Source organism: Somniosus microcephalus, chromosome 5 (assembly GCF_052327205.1).
Source record: "Somniosus microcephalus isolate GS21.2 chromosome 5, FLI_Smic_1.0, whole genome shotgun sequence".
In the NCBI taxonomy this organism is placed as follows: Eukaryota; Metazoa; Chordata; class Chondrichthyes; order Squaliformes; family Somniosidae; genus Somniosus; species Somniosus microcephalus.
Window position 1 is genome coordinate 79,174,815 of NC_140991.1, and position 22,307 is coordinate 79,197,121.

Genomic DNA, 22,307 nt, shown 5'->3' on the forward strand with positions numbered 1-22,307 from the left:
CTAAGTCATTGATATACTGTACAGTGAAAAGCTGAGGCCCCAATACAGATCCCTGGGGAATACCACTTGTCACATTTCGCTAGGAGTCAAATCAGGAAGCACTTTTTCCACACACAGGGTAATAGAAATCTGAAATTAATTTCCCAAAGTTTGTGGAGGCTAGGACAATTGGAGCTTTCAAAACTGAGGTTGATTTTTGTTAGGTATGAGTATCCAGGGATATGGAGCAAAGTTGGGATAAATGGAGTTGAGGTACAGATCAGCAATGATGCAATTGAGTGGTGGAGCCAGTTCAAGGGGTTGAATGGCCTAGTCTTCCTATGTTCCAATCAGAGTACATTCCCTTTATCGCTACTTTCTATCTCCTAACTCCCAACCAGTTAACAACCCATGTCACAAGGTTACCTCCAGTTCCGTGGGTTTTATTTTTGCTAATAATCTTTTGTGCAGAATCTTATCTAATGCCTTCTGAAGTCTATATAGACAACAGAAAATGCTGGAAAAACTCAGCAGGCCAGGCAACATCCGTGGAGAGAAATTAGAATCGACATTTAGGGTGAACCCTTTTTCAAAACTGGAAAGGAAATTAAATAGATCGAAGGCAGGGCTGCGATAGAACAAAAGAAGTAAAGAGACATTAAGAGGTATTCAAAACCAGACGAGATGGTAATAGGACTAGTAGGAGACAAAAGACGGCTCAGATTAGGTGTGAAGTGTACTGGCAGGATGAGAGACAGCTGCCATGTGGGAGAGAGGAAAAAAAAGTAAAAATGTAATGGGGGCCGAGGTTATGATCTGAAATTGTTGAACTCGATATTGGGCCAGAAATTGGTGAACGGGGCTTGCCGCGCGTGCAAGCCCCGTATATGCACTTACCCCGCGCTACTGCCGATCAGCTCCAGGGACGCCTGGACTTGGTGTTTGAAAAAGAAGAATCCCGGGCAGCGTATGACGTCACGCCGCCCAGGAGTGCAGCCAGCGCGAAGCCAGGAGCGTGCAGTGTAAGTGAGACACGCCCCTTGAGGTCTCAGTTTCACTGGACACGCCCCCAATGTTTCTGTCAAGCTGCTAAGCATTTTTACATGCAAAGCAGCAGTTTAAATAGGTTTTTGGAAGTTTTTTGAAGATTTTGGTAACTTTTATAAACTTTTTAAAATGTTTACATTATTTTGAGTAATCTGAAGTAGTTTTAAAGAGAATTAAAGCAATTTAATGACTTTTAAAAGCCCTAAAAGAATTTTTTTAATTCCATTTATTTATTTAGCAATGTCGTCGTCATACGTGTCTTCACACTGTTCCCTTTGGGGAACTGTATGAAGTGGTGGAAGGATTTATGGCCATGATTAACGCTCATTCCGTGACCGTAACCATCTTTGAACCAGCCATTAGGGCGGTTAGTCCTATGGCGGGAGGGTTTTACGGGCTCCCACAAGCTATACAAGGAGGGGGGCCACCCACACCCACGGACGCAAATATCCCACTGGATGTCAACCCAGAATTTAGAGCCGGAGCTCCGACTCCACTTGCCGAGACTGTCTGGAGCGGGGTTCGAAACCCTACCCTGATCTGGCCCAGCGGCGGGGATCCTACCACTATGACAAAGGCCCAATCCGATTAGCAACGTGAAATGGCAGCATAGGGCTCCAGTCACGGGGAGGGAAAAGGCGCAGGAAACGTATGGGTGTCACCTTTTGTGCGGAGTGGGCCTTTTGCGTAGCAGTAAGCATCCCTGCCGCTGGGCCAGAAGGAGTAGGGTTTTGAACCCCACTCCAGACAGTCCCGGCAAGTGGAGTCGGAGCTCCAACTTTAAATTCTGGGTGGACATCCAGCGGGATACTTGCGTCCGTGGGTGTTGGTGGCCCCCCCCCCCCCTCAGATGGGTTGTGGGAGCCCGTAAAACTCTCCCGCCATAGGACTAACCACCCTAATGGCTGGTTCAAAGATGGTTACGGTCACGGAATGAGCGTTAATCACGGCCATAAATCCTTCCACCACTTCATACAGTTCCCCAAAGGGAACAGTGTGAGGATACGTACGATGATGACCTCTTGCGCAATGCACCTCCTTGGACCCTCAGTCGCAGATGCGAGGGGGCAAGTCGTGCAATTGTTAAATTTTTCATTTTATTGACATGTAAAATGTTGGCCCAGTAATTCCCTTCCAAATGCGCGAGTACGGTCGGGGTACTTACGCATCTGGCCGGATGAAATGCCGGTTTTCAGCATGCACAGTGCATGTGGGGAAAACCGGCATTTCCTGTCCTCTGAACGAAGGGGTGCAGAGGCAGAACGCGTGCGACTGCACAGGCAGCGCGTGCGCAGTATAATTCGCCGCTTTCATTAATGCTTTCAGTGAGGTCAAGTCATTACAACTTACACATGAAAAAAGCATGGGTACAGTTGCTCCAGAGGCTGCGGAGGAAGATATTTATTATCGTGGAGCTTCTGAAAGTATGTATGTCTGTATATATTCCTTTGCGTGTTATGTATATATTCCTTTACTTATGTGTATGAATGTATTATTTAATTATGACTTTCAGAGAAAGTAACTTATTGGAAAATCATAATTAAAAACATACATTCATACACATTAGTAAAGGAATATAAAACATACATACATATACGTAAAGGAATATATGTGGACATACATACATAACTCATTCTCACATTCCATTCACACAGCCACAATTGCTCCTTCTACCTACCGTTCTGAAAACCCTTTTTAAAAAAAAAAAAAAATTTAAACTTTAAAACTTACTTAAAATTTCTTAAAATAACTTCCCTCCCTTTCCCAAACAAAAATATTGCATTTCAGAAGCTCCACGATAAAATATATCTTCCTCCGCAGCCAATGAACAACTTTACACTTGCTTTTTTCAAGTGTAACTTCTAAGGACTTACCCTCACTGAATCCATCATTGAAATCCACAAAGTTCACTGCGCAAGCGCTGCCTGTGCAGTCGCACGCGCTGTGAATAGACCTCGGGTCTGGAAATGCCGGCGTTCCCCGCATGCGCTGTTCCTGCTGAACGCTGGCATTTCCAACGGCCAGATGCGTGAGTACCCCGACCGTACTCACGCTTCTGGCCGCGAATTTCTGGCCCATTGAGTCTGGAAGGCTGCAAAGTGCCTAATCGGAAGATGAGGTGCTGTTCCTCGAGTTTACGTTGAGCTTCCGTGGAACAATGCAAGAGGCTAAGGACGGTGAGGGCCGAGTGGGAATGGAGCGGTGAACTAGACAGTTTCATTCACTTTGCCTCCAATTTCCACCCTTCCCTCACCTTCACATGGTCCATCTCTGACTCCTCCCTTCCCTTCCTCGACTTCTCCATCTCTGGGGATAGGTTATTGACCAATATTCACTACAAGCCCACTGACTCCCACAGCTACCTGGACTACACTTCCTCCCACCCCGCCTCCTGTAAGGATGCTATTCCATTCTCCCAGTTTCTCCGTCTCCGCCGTATCTGCTCTGACAATGCCACCTTCCACACCAGTGCTCCCGACATGTCTTCCTTTTTCCTCAACCGAGGATTCCCATCTACCGTGGTTGACATGGCCCTCGACCGTGTCCGTTCTATCTCCCGCACTTCTGCCCTCACCCCTGCCCCTCCCTCCCGGAACCACAATAGGGTTCCCCTTGTCCTCCCCTTTCACCCCACCAGCCTCCACATTCAACGGATCATCCTCCGCCATTTCCGCTACCTCCAAAGTGATCCCACCACCAAACGCATCTTCCCCTCCCCTCCCCTTTCAGCATTCCGTAGGGACCGCTCCCTCTGAGACACCCTAGTCCACTCCTCTATCACCCCCAACAGCCCTTCCCCTTCGCCTGGCACCTTCCCGTGCAAGCGCAGGAGATGTAACACCTGCCCCTATACCTCCCCCCCCCTTCCTACTGTCCAGGGCCCCAAACACCCCTTCCAAGTGAAACAACGATTTACTTGTACTTCTTGCAATCTAGTATACTGTATTCGCTGCTCACGATGTGGTCTCCTCTACATTGGGGAGACCAAACGCAGATTGGGTGACCGCTTTGCGGAACACCTCCGTTCAGTCCGTAAGGGTGACTCCGAGCTCCCGGTCGCCTGTCATTTTAATTCACCGCCCCATTCCCACTCTGACCTCACCGTCCTTGGCCTCTTGCATTGTTCCACGGAAGCTCAACGTAAACTCGAGGAACAGCACCTCATCTTCTGATTAGGCACTTTGCAGCCTTCCGGACTCAATATCGAGTTCAACAATTTCAGATCATAACCTTGGCCCCTATTACATTTTTACTTCTTTTTTCTCTCTCCCACATGGCAGCTGTCTCTCATCCTGCCAGTACACTTCACACCTAATCTGAGCCGTCTCTTGTCTCCTACTAGTCCTATTACCATCTCGTCTGGTTTTGAATACCTCTTAATGTCTCTTTACTTCTCTTGTTCTATCGCAGCCCTGCCTTCGATCTATTTAATTTCCTTTCCAGTTTTGAAAAAGGGTTCACCCGAAACGTCGACTCTAATTTCTCTCCACGGATGTTGCCTGGCCTGCTGAGTTTTTCCAGCATTTTCTGTTGTTATTTCGGATTTCCAGCATCTGCAGTATTTTGCAACATCGATGGACACTTCCTTATCATTCTACATGGCTTAGGCTTAGGCTTAGGCTAAAAACTGCTGAACAGATTTATTAAGCAGTAAATGGGTGTGAACAGAAGCAATGACGCATAGATATTGCTGTAGTTACAGGTTTAATTTCCTTTCCTTAGAAAGATAGAAAATAACACATTTGCATCTACTGCACTAAACTGCAACGTAAACTAGAGCAGACACAGTGGCCTAAATTTTAGTCATAGAATCATAGAAAGTTACAGCACGGAAGGAGGCCATTTCGACCCATTGTGTCTGCGCCGACCAACAAAGAGCTAGCCAGCCTAATCCTGCTTCCCAGCTCTTGGTCCGTAGCCCTGCAGGTTAGAGCATCCCAAGTGCACATCCAAGTACTTTTTAAATGTGGTTAGGGTTCCTGCCTCTACCACCCTTTCAGGCAGTGAGTTCCAGACCCCCACAACCCTCTGGGTGAAGAAATTTCCCCTTAAATCCCCTGTAAACCTTCCCCCAATTACTTTACATCTATGCCCCCTGGTTTTTGACCCCTCTGCTAAGGGAAATAGGTCCTTTCTATCCACTTTATCTATGCCCCTCATAATTTTATACACCTCAAGAAGGTCTCCCCTCAGCCTCCTCTGTTCCGAGGAAAACAGACCCAGCCGATCCAGTCTTTCCTCATAGCTAAGATTCTCTACTCCCGGCAACATCCTTGTAAATCTCCTCTGTGCCCTCTCTAGTGCAATCACATCTTTCCTGTAATGTGGTGACCAGAACTGCACGCAGTACTCTAGCTGAGGCCGAACTAGTGTTTTATACAGTTGAAGCATAACCCCCTGCTCTTGTATTCTATGCCGCGGCTAATAAAAGCAAGCATTCTGTATGCCACCTTATCTACTTGGCCTGCTACCTTCAGGGATCTGTGGACATGCACTCCAAGGTCCCTTTGTTCCTCTACACTACTCAGTTTAATGTGTATTCCGTTTCCTTGTTAACCCTCCCCAAATGTATTACCTCACACTTCTCCTGATTGAATTCCATTTGCCACTGTTCTGCCCACCTGACCAACTTATTGATATCTTCCTGCAGTCCACAGCTTCCTTCTTCAGTATCAACCACACAGCCGATTTTAGTATCGTCTGAAAACTTCTTAATCATACCTCCTATATTCAAGTCTAGATCATTGATATATACTACAAAAAGCAAGGGACCTAGTCCTGAGCCCTGCGGAACCCCACTGGAAACAGCCTTCCAGTCACAAAAACACCCATCAACCATTACCCTCTGCTTCCTGTCTCCGAGCCAGTTTTGAATCCAACTTGACACTTTAGCCCTCAGTATCTGTCATACACCTCCCTTGACACTTTGCCCTGAATCCCAAGGGCTTTTAACTTCGTGACCAGTCTGCCATGTGGAACCTTATCAAAAGCCTTGCTAAAGTCCATATACACTACATCAAACATACTACCCTCATCTACCCTCCTTGTTACCTGCTCAAAAAATTCAATCAGGTTTGTCAGACATGACCTTCCCTTAACAAATCCGTGCTGACTATCCTTGATTAATCCGTGTCCTTCTAAATGAAGATTTATCCTGTCCTTCAGAACTCTTTCCAATAATTTTCGCACCACTGAGGTTAGGCTGACTGGCCTGTAATTACTCGGCCTATCCTTTTTCCCTTTTTTAAAGAAGGGTCCCACACCACACCTGAAGCCAGAGAGGATTGAAAAATGATGGTCAGGGCCTCTGCTATTTCCTCTCTTGCTTCGCTTAACAGCCTGGGATACATTTCATCCGGGCCTGGGAATTTATCCACTTTTAAAGCTGCTAAACCCCTTAATACTTCCTCTCTCACTATGTTTATTTCATCTAATATTTCACACTCCTCCCCCCCGATAGCAATGTCTGCTTCGCCCCTCCCCTTTGTGAAAACAGACACAAAGTATATTCATTAAGAACACTACCGATGTCTCCCACCTCCACACACAGATTACCCTCATGATCTCTAATAGGCCTTACCCTTTCTTTAGTTATCCTCTTACTCTTAATATACTTATAAAACATCTTTGGGTTTTCCTTGATTTTACCTGCCAAGAATTTTTCATGCTCTTTGCTTTCCTAATATTTTTAATTGCACCTCTGTACTCCTCTAAAGATTCTGGAGTATTTAGCCCTCGGTATCTGTCATACGCCTCCCTTTTTTTCTTTATCCTACCCTGTATGTCTCTAGACATCCAGTGGGCTCTAGATTTGTTAGTCCCACCACTTTCCTTTAAGGGCACACGTTTGGTCTGAACCCTCCGGATCTCCTCCTTGAATGCCTCCCACTGCTCTGACACTGATTTACCTTCAAGTAGCTGATTCCAGTCCACTATGACTAAATCCCCTCTGAGCTTAATAGTTTGGAGCAGGGGGCTCGGAAGCGGTCAGGAAACCTGGGAGATTGAGAGGCTGGCTGACTGCGGGCGGGTAGGCATGCGGCACTAGGCCACAGAGGAGGGAGGGGGGGCAGGGGGGTGGGGGGGCTACTGGAGGAGCACTGCGAGGCAGATGACGTCGGAGGGTCGGAAGAGCATGGGTGGAGTGGGATGCCTCGTGGGGGGGATCGAAGGCCTGGGGGTGGTGCTCGGCCTTGTGGGGAAAGTCTCCGATCGCAGAGGGGTGGGTTAGATGGGGATGCTGGATCCAAGGGGTAAGTGTAAAGGCACTTGCTTCCGGGATCCAGCAGTCCTCACCTTCCATGAGCTGGCGGGTGTCACGAGGCCTTCAAAACCCAATCAGCCAGTGTTTAATTTAAAATGGAGGTTAAATCTGAGGCACAGCAGCCGCATTATGATAATTAATTAAATGGACGGCCTGCCTCCTGGGAGCGGGTTGGATTCCCGCCCCCTGTTCCAGCTCCGTTAAAACTGGATGTGGGCGATTGGAGGCGGATTCTGGTCGGGATTCAGATTTTTAACACTTTAACTTTCCACACGACCCCAACCCACCTGTCTTTTTGGGTTAAAATTCCCCCCGGTGTCCCTGAATATTAATCTTTATATGCAGTTTGTTGCTGACATACCTGGAAGTTTTTTTTTAAATGTCTAGGTATATACGTATGTATATGTATATGAAGTATGTGTCAATTAAACTCAAAAGAACTATATATAAACTAAACCCACAAGATGCTTGAATTAAATGGTTTGGCTCCTCCCTCCAGTAACTATTGGAGATGAAATGCCTGTTCTGGCACCATTGTATATCAAAACAAACTGGGCCATTTTCTGTGGGTGAATCTGTCTTTTAACCCCATATGTACTATGCCAATACGAATAGGATTGCATTGGCGTGTCAGCCTAGATTGTGCACTCAAGTCCTGCAGTAGGTCTTGAACCCACAGCCTTCTGACTCGGAGCTGTATGAATCATGGTGCTATAATTGTATACCGCTAGTATCTGTAATTTATACATCCAGTACAATTCCAACGTTACTGAGTTCTTTCAACAAGACGAAAAACTTGATAACTAGCTGCTGGGAGATACGGGCAACTCTCTGTAACCTGTGTACCAGGCACAGTGAGGAGCAAGTTTGGACTTTTAGCTTGGTGAAAAATGCATGTCAGTTGCTTGGCCCCTGAGAAGATGATCAAAAAGTATGCTGCACGCTTCACAGCATTACCATTAAAAGAGGCATTAGCAGACACCATGGCAGGCGAAGGATGGCAAGGGACAACAACACCTGTCTCGCAAGCTTTCTTTTGCGTAGTGGCTGGATGTTACACATAATAGTTAAATTGCTGTTGTGTCACTGCGGAAGGGTGACGCTGATGAGGGTGAAACAGAAAAAAGCTAGACATACCCAAAAGGTCAATCAGCATTTGTGGAGAGAACTGTTGACATTTCAGGTGCATATCTGTCATCAGAATCAGAAGATAAGAGATGGAAAGGCATATTGGATCAGAAAAGGGGGTAATATATAATTTACTAGCAGGGGAGCCCTGCGTTGCGAGGCAATTTTGGGGCTGGTGGATGTGTGGGCCGGGAGCCTGGGACTGGATTTGGGTTGTCGGCAGTTTCCAGGGCTTTTTTGGGCCTAGTGGATGTGTGGGCCGGGAGCCTGGGACTGGATTTGGGCTGTCGGCAGTTGGAGAAGCCTAGGCCCGTTTTGCACTGTTTTTTAACCTAAACATTTCTAGCTTTTAATACCTTCAAAGATGAAAGTTTAAAGTACTTATAAAACATTTTTGGTAAAACTTATTTTTTTTTAAAAAAGAAACTGACTTGGATTACCAAAGTTTTTAGCTGCCCTGGCTGCTGTATAATGGCTGACGGATCCTGGAGATGAAAACGATTAGTCCCGCCCACACACACACCGATTGGTCAACCATCAAGTGACGAAACTGTAGGATTGGTCAATCATGACGGCACAGGATTGGTTGACCTTGACGTCAGTCAATGCTAATGAGTGGATAATGAGTGGAATTTTGAAGGTTTTTTGTATAATGTGCGAACAATTTTGTCCGACCAAAAAGTAAATACGCCTACAAGAGTCCCCTAATGATGAGCTTTCTTTTGATATAACACATGTGTAGGTACGCTCTATAACTTTTGATTGTAAAGCCAGACAGACAGAGAGACATACTGTTTTATATATATAAGATTAAATAACAGTCAAATACAGAGAGAAAGTATCACTTGAATTATTAACAGATCATCTCTGTTGTATCCGTGTGTTAATGGAGACACGGAATGCAGGAGTTGGTTTCACAGGTGTTTACTGAACAAAGTCTGGAGGTGAACTAACAGATACAAGACACTATACAGGCTTATATAGCCCGAGTGGCCATTACCGGCATTACAGTACACAGGGGGCTCTTAAAGGCACATACACCACAATTCCTCCCCTTTTAGACAACCAGTACATAACATTTTAGGTAATCATTAATTAACATGTTACAAGAACAATAATCTACACATTTGCTGCAGTTAATCAATTATAAGTCAGTCTCTCAGGAGGCTTCCTGACTCGGTCCGGATAACGCCTCAGTGGTGTAGTAGTTTTTGGTGGTGTAGTAGGTTCTTTTGGCAAGGTCGATTCAGCTTGAATGCCAGTGTCGGGTTCATCTAGTTCCAGTATCACCGGATTGGAGGTAGATACTATGGGTATCTCTGCTTCCTCATTAGGCGCAAAGAGTTGTGGTGTAGGTTGTCCCTTTTCGGATGACTCTATGATCTGGTCAGCATGGCGCCTTATTATGCTTTCTCCAATGTCCACGGTATACATCAGCGGTCCTAGTCGTGTGCAAATAGTTCCAGGCTGCCATTTCTCGGTACGGTAGTCCCGGGCCAAAACTTGTTGACCTATCTGGAAGGTTCTAGTTTGCCTTTCATTCATGCCTTGAAATTGCCGGTTCTCCACGTCCCTTCTGATGTTTGGCTTGATCAAATCCAGCCGGCATCTTAGGCTTCTATTGAAGAACATCATGGCGGGAGTTTGGTTTGTAACCACATGTGTTGCATTCCTGTATGCAAACAAGAAGTTATCTACCTTATACTGTAGATTTATGTCTTCATTACTTATGGCCTTCTTGAAGGTCTGGACAAACCTTTCAGCCAATCCATTGGTGGCGGGATGGTATGGGGCGGACGTGTAGTGCTTAACCCCATTGTTTTTTAAGAACTTCCTGAATTCTTCGGACACAAATTGCGGTCCATTATCAGAACAGATCTGTTCAGGCAGCCCATTCCTGGCAAATATGGTCCTTAATACTGTGATGGTTTTTTCCGTGGTGGTGGAGGACATCTTTATTACCTCCGGCCACTTGGAGTGTGCATCAACCGCGATTAAGAACATTGAGTCCATAAATGGACCAGCAAAGTCGATGTGTACCCTTTGCCATGGAGATGAGGGCCACTCCCATGGATGTAGAGGGGCTTGTGGTGGGGCATTTTGGACCTTCTGGCATCCTAGGCAGCTCTTGGTCATTTCTTCGATGTCTCCATCGATACCTGGCCACCACACAAACGCTCTGGCTAGGTTCTTCATTTTCACTCCACCCAGATGCCCCTCGTGAAGCTCCTTTAGCACTTTATCCTGGAGTTTGGGTGGAATCACCACTCTGGATCCACACATCAAGGTTCCTCGGCACACTGACAGCTGTTCTCTTCTTTGCGAGAATGCTGGCAACAGTTGTTCGCCATGTGCTGGCCATCCCTTCACCGTTAAATCGTAGACTCGTGAGAGAGTCGGGTCATTTCTCGTTTCCTTTTCAATGGCAGAATTTGTTACTGGTAGACATTCCACTATGGTTGAGTGGAACATCTCCACTGGGTCCACTGTAGGTGCCTCTTCTACCGTTGGCAACGGTAGACGCGATAAACCGTCAGCATTCCCATGCTGTTTTGATCCCTTGTATTCTATATCATATTGGTGTGCCCCTAGGAAAAGGGACCACCTCTGTAGCCTTTGCGCTGTCATAATGGGAACACCCTTTTTAGGGTTGAATATGGAGACGAGGGGTTGATGGTCAGTCAACAAGGTAAATTTTTGTCCGTGTAGGTAATGGTTGAATTTCTTCACTCCCCATACCAGGCTGAGTGCTTCCCTGTCGATCTGGGCATAGTTACGCTCAGCTGAGTTCAATGAGCGTGACGCAAAAGGTATCGGCCGCTCCGAGCCATCAGGGAATCTATGCGATAATACCGCTCCTACGCCGTAAGGGGATGCATCGCACGCCAGTCTGATTGGCAGTGATGGGTTGTAATGAGCCAAAACTTCCTTGGACGTGATCAAGCCTTTGCATTTATGGAAGGCACGTTTACAGTCTTCGCTCCATTTCCAAATTACTCCCGTTTGTAGCAGTTCATTAAGAGGGTGCAGAAGAGTTGACAAGTTCGGTAAAAATTTATGACAGTAATTTATCAATCCCAGGAACGACCTTAATTGTGAGACATTTTCAGGTGCTGGGGCTTTTATGACCGCTTCAATTTTTTCAGGTGACTTATGCAACCCTTCCTCATTAATTATGTGGCCACAATATGATATTTGTTTCTGGAAAAATTCGCACTTGGGGCAATTTGCTCGTAGGCCTCGTTCTCTCAGCCTAGTGAGCACCTGCTCCAAATTGGCAAGGTGCTCGTTGTCGTTTTCTCCTGTTACAAGGATGTCGTCTAGGTAGCATTGAGTCCCCGGAATCCCTTGCAGGACTTGCTCCATAGCTCTTTGCCAGATAGCTGGAGCTGATGCTACTCCGAAAACCAGTCGATTGTACTGGTACAGGCCTTTGTGTGTGTGTTTATCATGAGATACTTTTTAGAGGCCTCTTCAACCTCCATCTGTAGATATGCCTGTGCCAAGTCAATTTTGGTGAAATGTTTCCCTCCGGATAGTGAGGCGAAAATATCTTCTATCCTCGGAAGAGGATACTGTACCGTGTGAAGGACCGGGTTTACAGTCACCTTGAAGTCCCCACAGATGCGAATTTTTCTCTGTTCTTCAGATTGATCATTATTCAACGTTTTCTTCATGACCGGGACGATGGGTGTTGCCCACTCGCTCCAATCTATCTTGGATAGTACGCCTGCCTTTTCCAAATTCTCCAGCTCTGCCTCGACTGCTGGACGAATTGCGTGTGGCACCGGCCTTGCCTTAAAAAACTTGGGAATTGCTGCATCTTCCACTTTTATTGAGGCGGTGACGCCTTTCAAGGTTCCTAGTTCCTGTTGAAACACTTCCTTGGCGTTGGCCAAGATGTCTTTTAATCGTTCAGGTATGACGTCATCATCATTTTTTTTCTTACTGGTCACCGTCAGTGCCTGAATGGAGTGCCAGTCTAAACGTATCTTCCTGATCCATTCACGTCCCAACAGCGGTGGACCACCATCTTGCAGAACGTATAAATACAACTTCTGTATTTCCTTGCCGTTGTATACAACAGGCATCCTTATTTTCCCTTTGGGGTATACTTTCTGCCCCGTATATGTTTTCAAGATAATGGATGTGTCTTTCTAAGGTATATGCGGAAATAGCCGCTCGTAATCCCGTCGACTTATGACGGTCAGAGCTGATCCTGTATCTAGCTCCATTTTAACTGGGGACCCCGCTATCGTGAGGGTAACCCAAATGGTCTGGTAATCTTCTTTGGCAATTACATTATGTAATTTGAGACAGCTTAGTCTCTTGTTTCCGGAGTCGCTATCGCTCCTCTGGTCTTCGGAGCTACTGTCCGTCATCATTTGTACCTTTCTGTACTTTTCCTTATTGATTTTTTTCCTGTCCGTGGATTTTTTGTTTCCAGATCGGCATACACGTGCAATGTGTCCAATCTTTCCGCATTGCCTGCATGCTTTATCCTTGAACCAGCAGTCCCTCTGGTCATGGGTGGATCTGCCGCAGCGATAACATCTCTCTCAACCCTGTGTCATTTCATGGGTGCCGAAGTCCTGTGGCTTTTGCTGTATCTCTGCAGCTCCTCTTGCGGCTGCTTCGTATGATACAGCCACAGTGAAAGCCTTGTCCAGTGTCAAATCTTTCTCAGAAAGTAGCCTTTTCTGTGTTCCTTCACTTAGGAGACCGCAGACGAATTTGTCTCGAAGAGAATCTGCCAGTCCTGCCCCGAATTGGCAGTGCTTTGACAGCTTTCGTAATTCGGTGAGGTAATCAGCGTTACTTTCATTCTTGTGCTGATTCCTCCTGAAGAATTTGAATCGTTCCGCTATCAGCAGCGGTGTTGGGTTTAAGTGTAGGGTATCAACAATCTCCTTAAAATTCTTGTCCTTCAGTTTGGCTGGAGTGATTAAGTTTCGTAACAGCCCGTATGTCCTTGCGCCCATTAGATTTAGAAGTACTGATGCCTTTTTATCATCCTCTATTTCATTTGCTGTGCAATATACCTCCACTCTTTCCACATATGTGGTCCAATCCTCTATATCGCTATCGAAAGCAGTAATATTGCTAGTCTTAGGCATCTTGGAAAAAAAAATGGCGCCTCCCGCGCGTTCCTTTCTTCCTCGCAGAAAAAAATGGCGTTTCCTGCCGCTGCTGACAACGCTGTTCTCCGCGGTTTTTATTTACATAGGTATTTTTAATAGGTGGAGACTCGTTCCCGCCGGACTCTCGGACTTTTCCCTCCCTCTGCTTGGTCCGAATGCCGACCTGCTTTGCAGCGCCGGCCGTCTCCCGATTGCTCCACCCTCTGTCTCTGTTTGCCTCCGCCTTTGCTGCTCGGCCCCGCTGCAGAGCCAGCCGATAGAGCCCCAGCCCGCCGCCCAGGAAGGATTATTGCAGTACCTGCCACCAGCTCGGCTAGCTGGTGAAACCACAGTTTTTTTTTCTTTCTTGTTTTTCTTTGACTTTCGTCTGAGGAATCGATTTCCTTGAGGTGCTGCCGAATTGCAGGTAAGTCCGTTTCGAATTCGTCGCCACTGTTGTATCCGTGTTAATGGAGACACGGAATGCAGGAGTTGGTTTCACAGGTGTTTACTGAACAAAGTCTGGAGGTGAACTAACAGATACAAGACACTATACAGGCTTATATAGCCCGCGTGGCCATTACCGGCATTACACTACACAGGGGGCTCTTAAAGGCACATACACCACAATCTCAGTCATAGAAATAGACAGAAGCACTAAGGAACGAAAATACATTAAAGAAGCTAAGAATATGCAAATAGTGAAGCAAGTCTAAGGAAAATAGGTTTGAAATTGAGATAGAAAATGCTCGTCAAGTATAGTGGGTGCACCAGTTCCAAAATGAGAAGAAAAACAGGTCAACAGGGTTCCCTTTCCCCTTCCCCCACCTAACCACCCCGCCCCACATTTACCCCCCCTCTCCCTCTGGATACCAACAGGGGGAGGGGAGGAAAGACTTTACAGCCTTCTGGACTCAACATCGAGTTCAATAATTTCAGACCATAACCTCTGCCCCTGTCTTTTTTTTCATTTTTTTTCTCTCTCTCTCATGGCAGCTGTCGATCATTCTGCCATCGCCATTTACACTTCATCTAGAGTCATCTTTTGTTTCTTAACTTGTCCCATTACCATCTCCTTTTGCCTTGCACCATCATCCCTTTTGTCTCTTAATCTCTCCTGTCTTCCATCCTATCACAGACCTTCCCTTTTGTTCTTTCCTCCCCTCCCCCCTTTCCCTGCCCCTACACTTGCTTAAAAACCTGTTCCATCTCCAACTTTTTCCAGTTCTGACGAAGGGTCTACGACCTGAAACATTAACACTGTTTCTCTCTCCACAGATGCTGCCTGACCTGCTGAGTATTTCCAGCATTTTCTCTTTTTATTTCAGATTACCAGCATCCGCAGTATTTTGCTTTTGTATGGAAATATTCAAGTTGCTCACTTTGAACGCGACACTCTTTTGTCTGCCTGCTCCCCCAAAAGTATAAAATAACACTTATGCCTACTATTGCAGTATAATATTTTATAAAATTAATTGAAGTATTTCTTTTATTTTAGGGTATGACGGTGGATCAATTTAACAGATTGGACTTTGACATGATCCTGATGAGCCCTCCTTGTCAGCCCTTCACGAGGTGTGCAATTGCATAACAACAGTGACTGCATTTCAAAGCAATTAATTGTGTATGAAATGTCTTGGGACATTTCTGAGAGATGTGATAAGATGCTATATAAATACAAGTTTTTCTCTCTAATTAACAGTGAACTTTTAAACACTCACATCTTGTATATTTTTCTTGTACCAAACTTGCAACAAAGTTTTACAACACAAGTATTGGCTTAAATAAAAACAAAGTGCTGGAAACACTCAGCAGGTCCGGTAGCATCTGTGGAGAGAGAAACGAGAGTTAAATTTTCAGATCGATGACCTTTCATCAGAACCAAGAGCCAAGTATCGGCTTCCTGCTCTGAACATTTATTAGAACAAAACCACCATGCAAGTGAACATTGCTAGTCCATGCTGCAATATATATTTCCTATTCAAGAGTACAATTCGATCTTTGTGAAAGGAAATATAGTTATTTATATGTAAACATAGTTTGTTGCATAAACAAAAATGTGTCCCTGTTTGTAGTAAAGAAAAAGAAAGCCTTGCATTTATATAGTGCTTTTCACGACCACCGGACATCTCAAAGCACTTTACAGCCAATGAAGTACTTTTAAAGTGTAGTCACTGTTGTAATGATGGAAATGTGGCAGCCAATTTGTGCACAGCAAGCTCCCACAAACAGCAATGTGATAATGACCAGATAAACTGTTTTTGTCATGTTGATTGGGGAATAAATATTGGCCAGGACACCGGGGATAACTCCCCTGCTCTTCTTCGAAATAGTGCCTTGGGATCTTTTGCGTTCACCTGAGAGGGCAGACGGGGGCCTCAGTTTAACGCCTCATCCAAAAGACGGCACCTCCGACGGTGCAGCACTCCCTCAGCACTGCACTGGAGTGTCAGCCTAGTAGAAAGTGAGAGTTTCATTTGTCATTTACTTTATGGAGCACTTTGCCCGTTTTTGTTCTATTCATATTCTTGAATTAAGTAAATTTTACTCTAGGTAAATGCTTTGATAATTGTGTCGCAACTGGAAAAGTAGTTGAGGTATGTTAGTGTTAAGCTCTACCCTGTCTATAAAATATCTTTGTACAAAATGTACAGTATGGCATTTTTTAATAATTTTATTTGATTTTCAAATTTAAAAAAAGCAAAAGATAAAATAAGAAACACAAACAACAATCCATTGTATTCATCAGTAAGCAGTGACCAGACAAACAAACACATACAACAGAGGTGATGAATAAGTGTTTAACTTTACCTAGAGCCTACATGGCAATGTGAGTAGTCGAAGTACAGCTTTCCTTCAATATAATGCCAAAGTGTGCACCACCTGACTTGACCTGAGCTTATCTGTATTTCCGTCTGTTATGTGTAGCAAGGTTTCCCTGTCGTTCCTCCCACCCCCCCCACTGCCCCCCACCTTAGGTGGCCAGGTGCAACAATAATGCCAGCAGACTTCGAGGCCTTCTGACTCGTCCAAAACCAGCAACCAGAAAAAGAGCAGGGGCATTATCCTCGGTGTCCTGGCCAATATTTATCCCTCAACCAACATTAATAAAAAACAACAGAAAATGCTGGAAAAACTCAGCAAGTCAGGCAACATCCGTGGAGAGAAATTTGAGTTGACGTTTCGGGTTTGACCCTTCTTCAAAACTGGAGAGAAAAGGAACTAGATCGAAGGCAGGGCTGCGATCGGACAAAAGAATAAAAGAACCAAAAGAAGTAAAAGAGATTAGAAGCTAGACGAGATGGTAATAGGCTGTGATTAGGTGTAGCAGTATTTTGCTATCGTATTAATAAAAAACAGATTATTTGGTCATTATCACATTGCTGTTTGTGGGAGCTTGCTGTGTGCAAATTGGCTGCCATGTTTCCTACATTACAACAATGACTACACTTCAAAAAGTACTTCATTGGCTGTAAAGCACTTTGGGATGTCTGATGGTCGTGAAAGGCGCTATATAAATGCAAGTCTTTCTTTTCAACCAGCCAACCTCAAGCCCTGAAGCTCCTCTGCTATACCTTGGAAAAAAAAAGACGTACATTTTTGGTGCTTCCATGTACTTGTTACCTGCCCTTCTCAGATCCTCTGATCTGGGTACAAGCAATGGGTAGCACTCTTTTTGGGTGTTCACCAGAGACCCTTGCAAAATAAGACAGAAGTCCTTGCATATAATAATTCTTGCACCAATTTTGACTCCCTCCACCCCCTCCAGTATCAAGCCAGTTCAATTCACTCCATATGACATTAAGAAACAGCTGAGTGCACTGGACACATCAAAGGCTGCGGGCTCCAGCAACATCCTGGTTCTGGTGCTGAGGACCTGTACACCAGGGCTCGCTGCTCCTAGTCCAAGCTGTTTCAATACGGTTATAATGTTGCCATCTACCCATCATTGTGGAAGATTGCCCTGGTATGTCCTATCCACAAAAAAAAAAAATCTAATCCTTCCAATTATCAGAAAAGCAATGGAAGGAATCATTATTAGTGACATCAAGTGACACCTACTCACCAATAAAGTGCTCAGTTTGGGTTCTGCCAGAACTACTCTGCTGCACATCTCATCACAGGTTTAATCTAGATGTGGACGTAGCAGCCAGAAGAGAGATGAGTGTAACTGTCTTTGACAGGAGGCAGCATTTGACTGACTATGTAACCAAGAGATCTAGCAAAGCTCAAGTTAGTGGGAGTCAAAGGGAAAACTCTCCAGTGGATGGAATCATACCTGACTCAAAAAAAGGTGGTTGGCCAATCATCACAGTCCCAGGACATTGCTGCAGGAGTTCCTCAGGGAAGTGTCCTCGATTCAACCCTCTTCAACGGTTTTGTCATTGACCTTCCCTCCATCTTTTTAAGATTTGGAATGGGGCTGTTCACTCATGATTCTAAAGTGATTAGCTCCATTTATAACTCCTATGATAATGAAAGAGTCATTGCCAGCCTACGGCAGGACCAGGATACCAACCAAGCTTGGCTGAGAAGTGGCAGGTAATATTTTGTGCCCCATAACTACCAGGTAATGACCATTTTGAACAAAAGAAGGCCCACCTATCTTCCCTTGACCTTCAATCGCACTGCCATAACTGTGTCCTCTACCATCAACATCATGGGGGTCGCCATTGACTAGAAGCTTAACTGGACTAGCTATATCAACATTATGGCTACAAGAGCCGGGCAGAGGCTGGATATTCTACAATGAGTGGCTCACCTCAGCACTACGCAAAGTTGCTCCACCAGCTATAAGGCTCAAACCAGGAGTGTGATGGATTAGTTACCACTGCCCTGGATGGTTACAGCTGCAACAACATTTGAAGCTTGACATCATCCAGGACTCGGAGTATGCTGTCATACCGCCTTTGAAATTGACCGCAAGTTTAAGATTTCTGCATGTACTAAATCCTGAACTTATGATCTGTCAAGTTCCAACTAGTTCGATCATCCACTGCGACTGTCAAATCCTCATTGCTGGCACAGAGTTGAGCTAATTACCCACCAACTGCGCATCAATTACGCAGGAAAGTTTTATGACTGGTGCAAACAGGAGCAGAAGCCTATTTGCACAGTGTAAGAGGATATGCAATGTCAGGTGAAGCATCAGAACAGCAGCTTGAAATATGTTTTACAGTGTGCAAAGAATGGGTTTAAAACTTATCAAACTTAAAAGCAGTTAAGATAAAGTAAGATTAAATATAAATAACTGTCCTTCCGGGAACAGCAAGTGCTAATTGCACTGTTTCAAAAGACAGGTTCTCAAAAATCTTCAGGTTAATGAACTTAGCATATTTGGAATATTTTAGGGTACTTTCATTTTTTGTGCATTAAAAATCATGTCTGTAATAAGTTCACGACTAAATGCAACATTGCTTAAACGAAATAACGGGTTTCAAAGCTTGAAGTGCGTGTTGCCATTTAGAGATAAATTTTTTCTGGCATAGCCTAAATATTGGAAGTCGACCCACACTTCCACATGAAATTCTGCACCGACTGCCTAACATGCCAGGGTGCACCGGAAACAGGAGGACGGCAGAAAAGTCTTCTCAAATCCATGCCCTTCAAATGAATGTGCATCAGAGATTTATGTTTTCTGATTGGCGCACCACCCTACGTGATTCCAGGTACGTTTACGCACAAGGTGCGCCCCTGGGATCTGTGGGCTGCTACGCTGCGCACAGTTCCGCAGCAAAACAACGCAAGTTTTCGAAGGGGGTCTGGCGCCAGGTAAGTGCAGATTTTATTTAGAGGTCGGCGGCGTACTCCTTAGCTATGCCGTCAACCGCAAATTCAGGGCCAATATCTGCCCCCTTCGTTACTGGTACACTTTGGCTGCAGTATGCACTATCTACTGCAGAGGTTTTTAGACTTTTTTTTGCTGGGCTCACCTTTGGTGATTCACCCTCCATGTGCAGCCCACTCCTTCTAAGAAACGGGACTTTTTCATGGAACAAGAGGATTTTATTTTCTCGGCTGACATAACATCTTGCTTAAGACAAGAAGCAACATAAATACCACCATACTACTATAGTACTGTATAAACTTGAACATTGACGAATGCTTGATAACTCACCTTTGTCTCAATGGATAGGATAAACCTGATTGCTTCTAGCGCACAATTTGTGGAATCCTGGTTTGATTTTGGAGAGTTTCAACTACAAATTAGTCAAGCAGCTTCTATACTTGCCTTTGATGTAAGTGAAGAACATCCCATTTCACACAGATACATTGAGGCAAAGTGGACAAGTATTTTAACGGCTCTTTGAAACAACTTGAGGAACTCTTTTTGAATTGTACTCCCAAGCATTTATGATGCTGTGGGGCTTGTGCCATATTTGTAGCTGTTTTAAATTCTTAATGTACAATAGCTTTGTTAGGAATATGTTGTAAAGATCTTCTTCATGAGCAGAATAAACTAGATAGCAAATAGCTATTTACTCTGTTTACCAAATGATTGGGAGTGGGCCTTTGGCGTAGCGGTAGCATCCCTGCCGCTGGGCCAGAAGGCGTAGGGTTTCGAACCCCGCTCCAGACAGTCCCGGCAAGTGGAGTCGGAGCTCCGGCTCTAAATTCTGGGTTGACATCCAGCGGGATACTTGCGTCCATGGGTGTGGGTGCCCCCCCCCGTATGGGTTGTGGGAGCCCGTAAAACCCTCCTGCCATAGGACTAACCACCCTAATGGCTGGTATGAAGATGGTTACGGTCACGGAAGGAGCGTTAATCGTGGCCAGAAATCCTTCCACCACTTCATACAGTTCCCCAAAGGGAACAGTGTGAAGACACGTACGACGACGACCAAATGATTTAAATGTAAAAGTGGCTTTTATTTCATCCTTTCAATTTTCCAATATAGGAACAGTTTTGAAAAGAAGAAAATCTTTCTATTTCAAAAACTAATTGTGCATGTTTATTTTTAAAACAGAATAGGTTCACAGAAAGATGTATTGGATCCCAGGACCAAGAGCTTTTTGTACATCCTTGACATACTTCCAAGGTCTGAATGTATTGCTCTTTGAATAATCGTACTTAATAAAAACAAATGAGAATGTCTTATCAGTAAACACACGTGCTCGATGGTAAGCAGGTAGAACATTCTGAAAGGCGTTATAAAAAGTACTAGAAATTCACAGCAGTTCTGGTAACATCTGAAAATAAAAAGGATAGTTGAATGCTGAGTCGTTGAACATATTCAAGGCTGAGATAAATAGATTTTTGGACTCTAGGGAAATCAAGGGATATGGGGATCGGGCAGGAAAGTGGAGTTGAGGTCGAAGATCAGCCATGATCTTATTGAATGGCAGTGCCGGCTCGAAGGGCCATACGGCCTACTCCTGCTCCTAATTCTTATGTTCTTATAGTTAACATTTCAGTGAGTTGTTGCTAGGCTATTCGAATCTCATATAAAGCTTAATTACAACCTTCTAGTCTGATCATTTGTTTGTTTTTGCCCTTCAACACATCACAATTTCCGAAAATGAAAATGCAAGACTAATTTTGAATACGTGTATTTTATTTCAATAAATGATTGCAGTTAACCAAAATTGTCCATACTTTACTAGCAATTTGCAGTACTAGTTGAGTGGGTAAATTGCTTATTAAAATGGATTTAGAAAATTTAAGTAATCAACTACAGTACATTGATAAAATAGAAGCCGAAGTGTTTACATCTAACTGCTTCTTGAGCAGTTTTAAGTTTTAGACTGTCGAGCAAAATCATAAACGCTTATGTCATTAATTGAATTTAGTTTGCAAATACCTCCCCTACTAGTCCCTACAGGGAGCGAATGCGAACTCTGTATCAAACAAGCATAAACCCTGCCTGTGTGTTTTTTTTTGGTAGTTTGTCTTTCAAACTCTTAAATATGGTCACGGGTTTCTGCGAGTATCAGACACCTGACTGGCTGAAAAAGATCCAAGTTTTTTTCTCATTTTTTGTCGAGTTATAATAGTACTGCAGAAATGCTGTGGTCAATATCCATTGTACAAAGCTTTACAAAATCATTTGTTCTCAAATGTATAATTTTTGCATTAATGGTATGAAAGTGAAAACCAAAATAAAAGTTTAAAAAAATTATGTTCTTGTTTTGGTCTTCCTAGGCTTTCAAAGACTCCTAAATATATTCTTCTAGAAAACGTCAAAGGATTTGAAACATCTGTTGCTAGGTATGCATCCATTCTTACGAAACAGGTACTGCTTAACTTCATACTGTAAGATTTTTGCACCATCAAACGCAGGAAAGAGACAGTACGATGTTGACCTCACATCTCCGCTGTACTAAGGATGTATTCTGGATTAAAATCATATTTCAGGGAACAACTTGTTGGCTCAGCTCACTGGGCACTTGATTCCCAATTAGAAGTGTGTGTGAGATTAAAAGAATACTTCAGGATAATGCACTGTAATGGCTTGATCTAAGCATTTATTGGAAAAATACAGCTATGAATTGTGTTTTGAATTGTTCAGAAGGTAAATTATCTATTCTTTGGTACTGTCAATTTTGATGTACCTTGCTGATGAGAAGCATATTTCCATCGGCCTGGATTTTGTGGTCAGCGGCAAGCGAAGGCCGCCAGCCATTCATTACACTTACACTTTCCTACAGACTTTCTGTGGGCTTTTGCACTGGAAGTTGCAGGTATTAGAACCTCGGACCTGTGTGAACAGAGCAAGCAATGGCATGTCTCCTTAACCAATCAGATTGAAGAATCCTTACTGAGGCGC

At 44.4% G+C, this 22,307-nt stretch overlaps 1 protein-coding gene across 6 annotated transcripts in view; it reads left to right on the plus strand.

Annotated features, from left to right (window-relative positions):
- Nucleotides 1-22,307, plus strand: part of trdmt1 (tRNA aspartic acid methyltransferase 1) — a 105,038-nt gene that overhangs the window by 47,299 nt on the left and 35,432 nt on the right. For 3 of the 6 annotated variants that reach the window (XM_085987871.1, XM_085987867.1, XM_085987870.1), the window contains 3 exons: nt 15,038-15,114; nt 20,508-20,579; nt 21,683-21,748. In XM_085987871.1, the coding sequence (XP_085843997.1) occupies nt 15,041-15,114; nt 20,508-20,579; nt 21,683-21,748 (212 nt within the window). In that variant the 5' untranslated portion in view covers nt 15,038-15,040. Of the gene's footprint in view, nt 1-8,842; nt 8,961-15,037; nt 15,115-20,507; nt 20,580-21,682; nt 21,749-22,307 lie in introns of all 6 variants that reach the window. The other 3 variants (XM_085987869.1, XM_085987866.1, XM_085987868.1) reach the window with 3 other exon arrangements.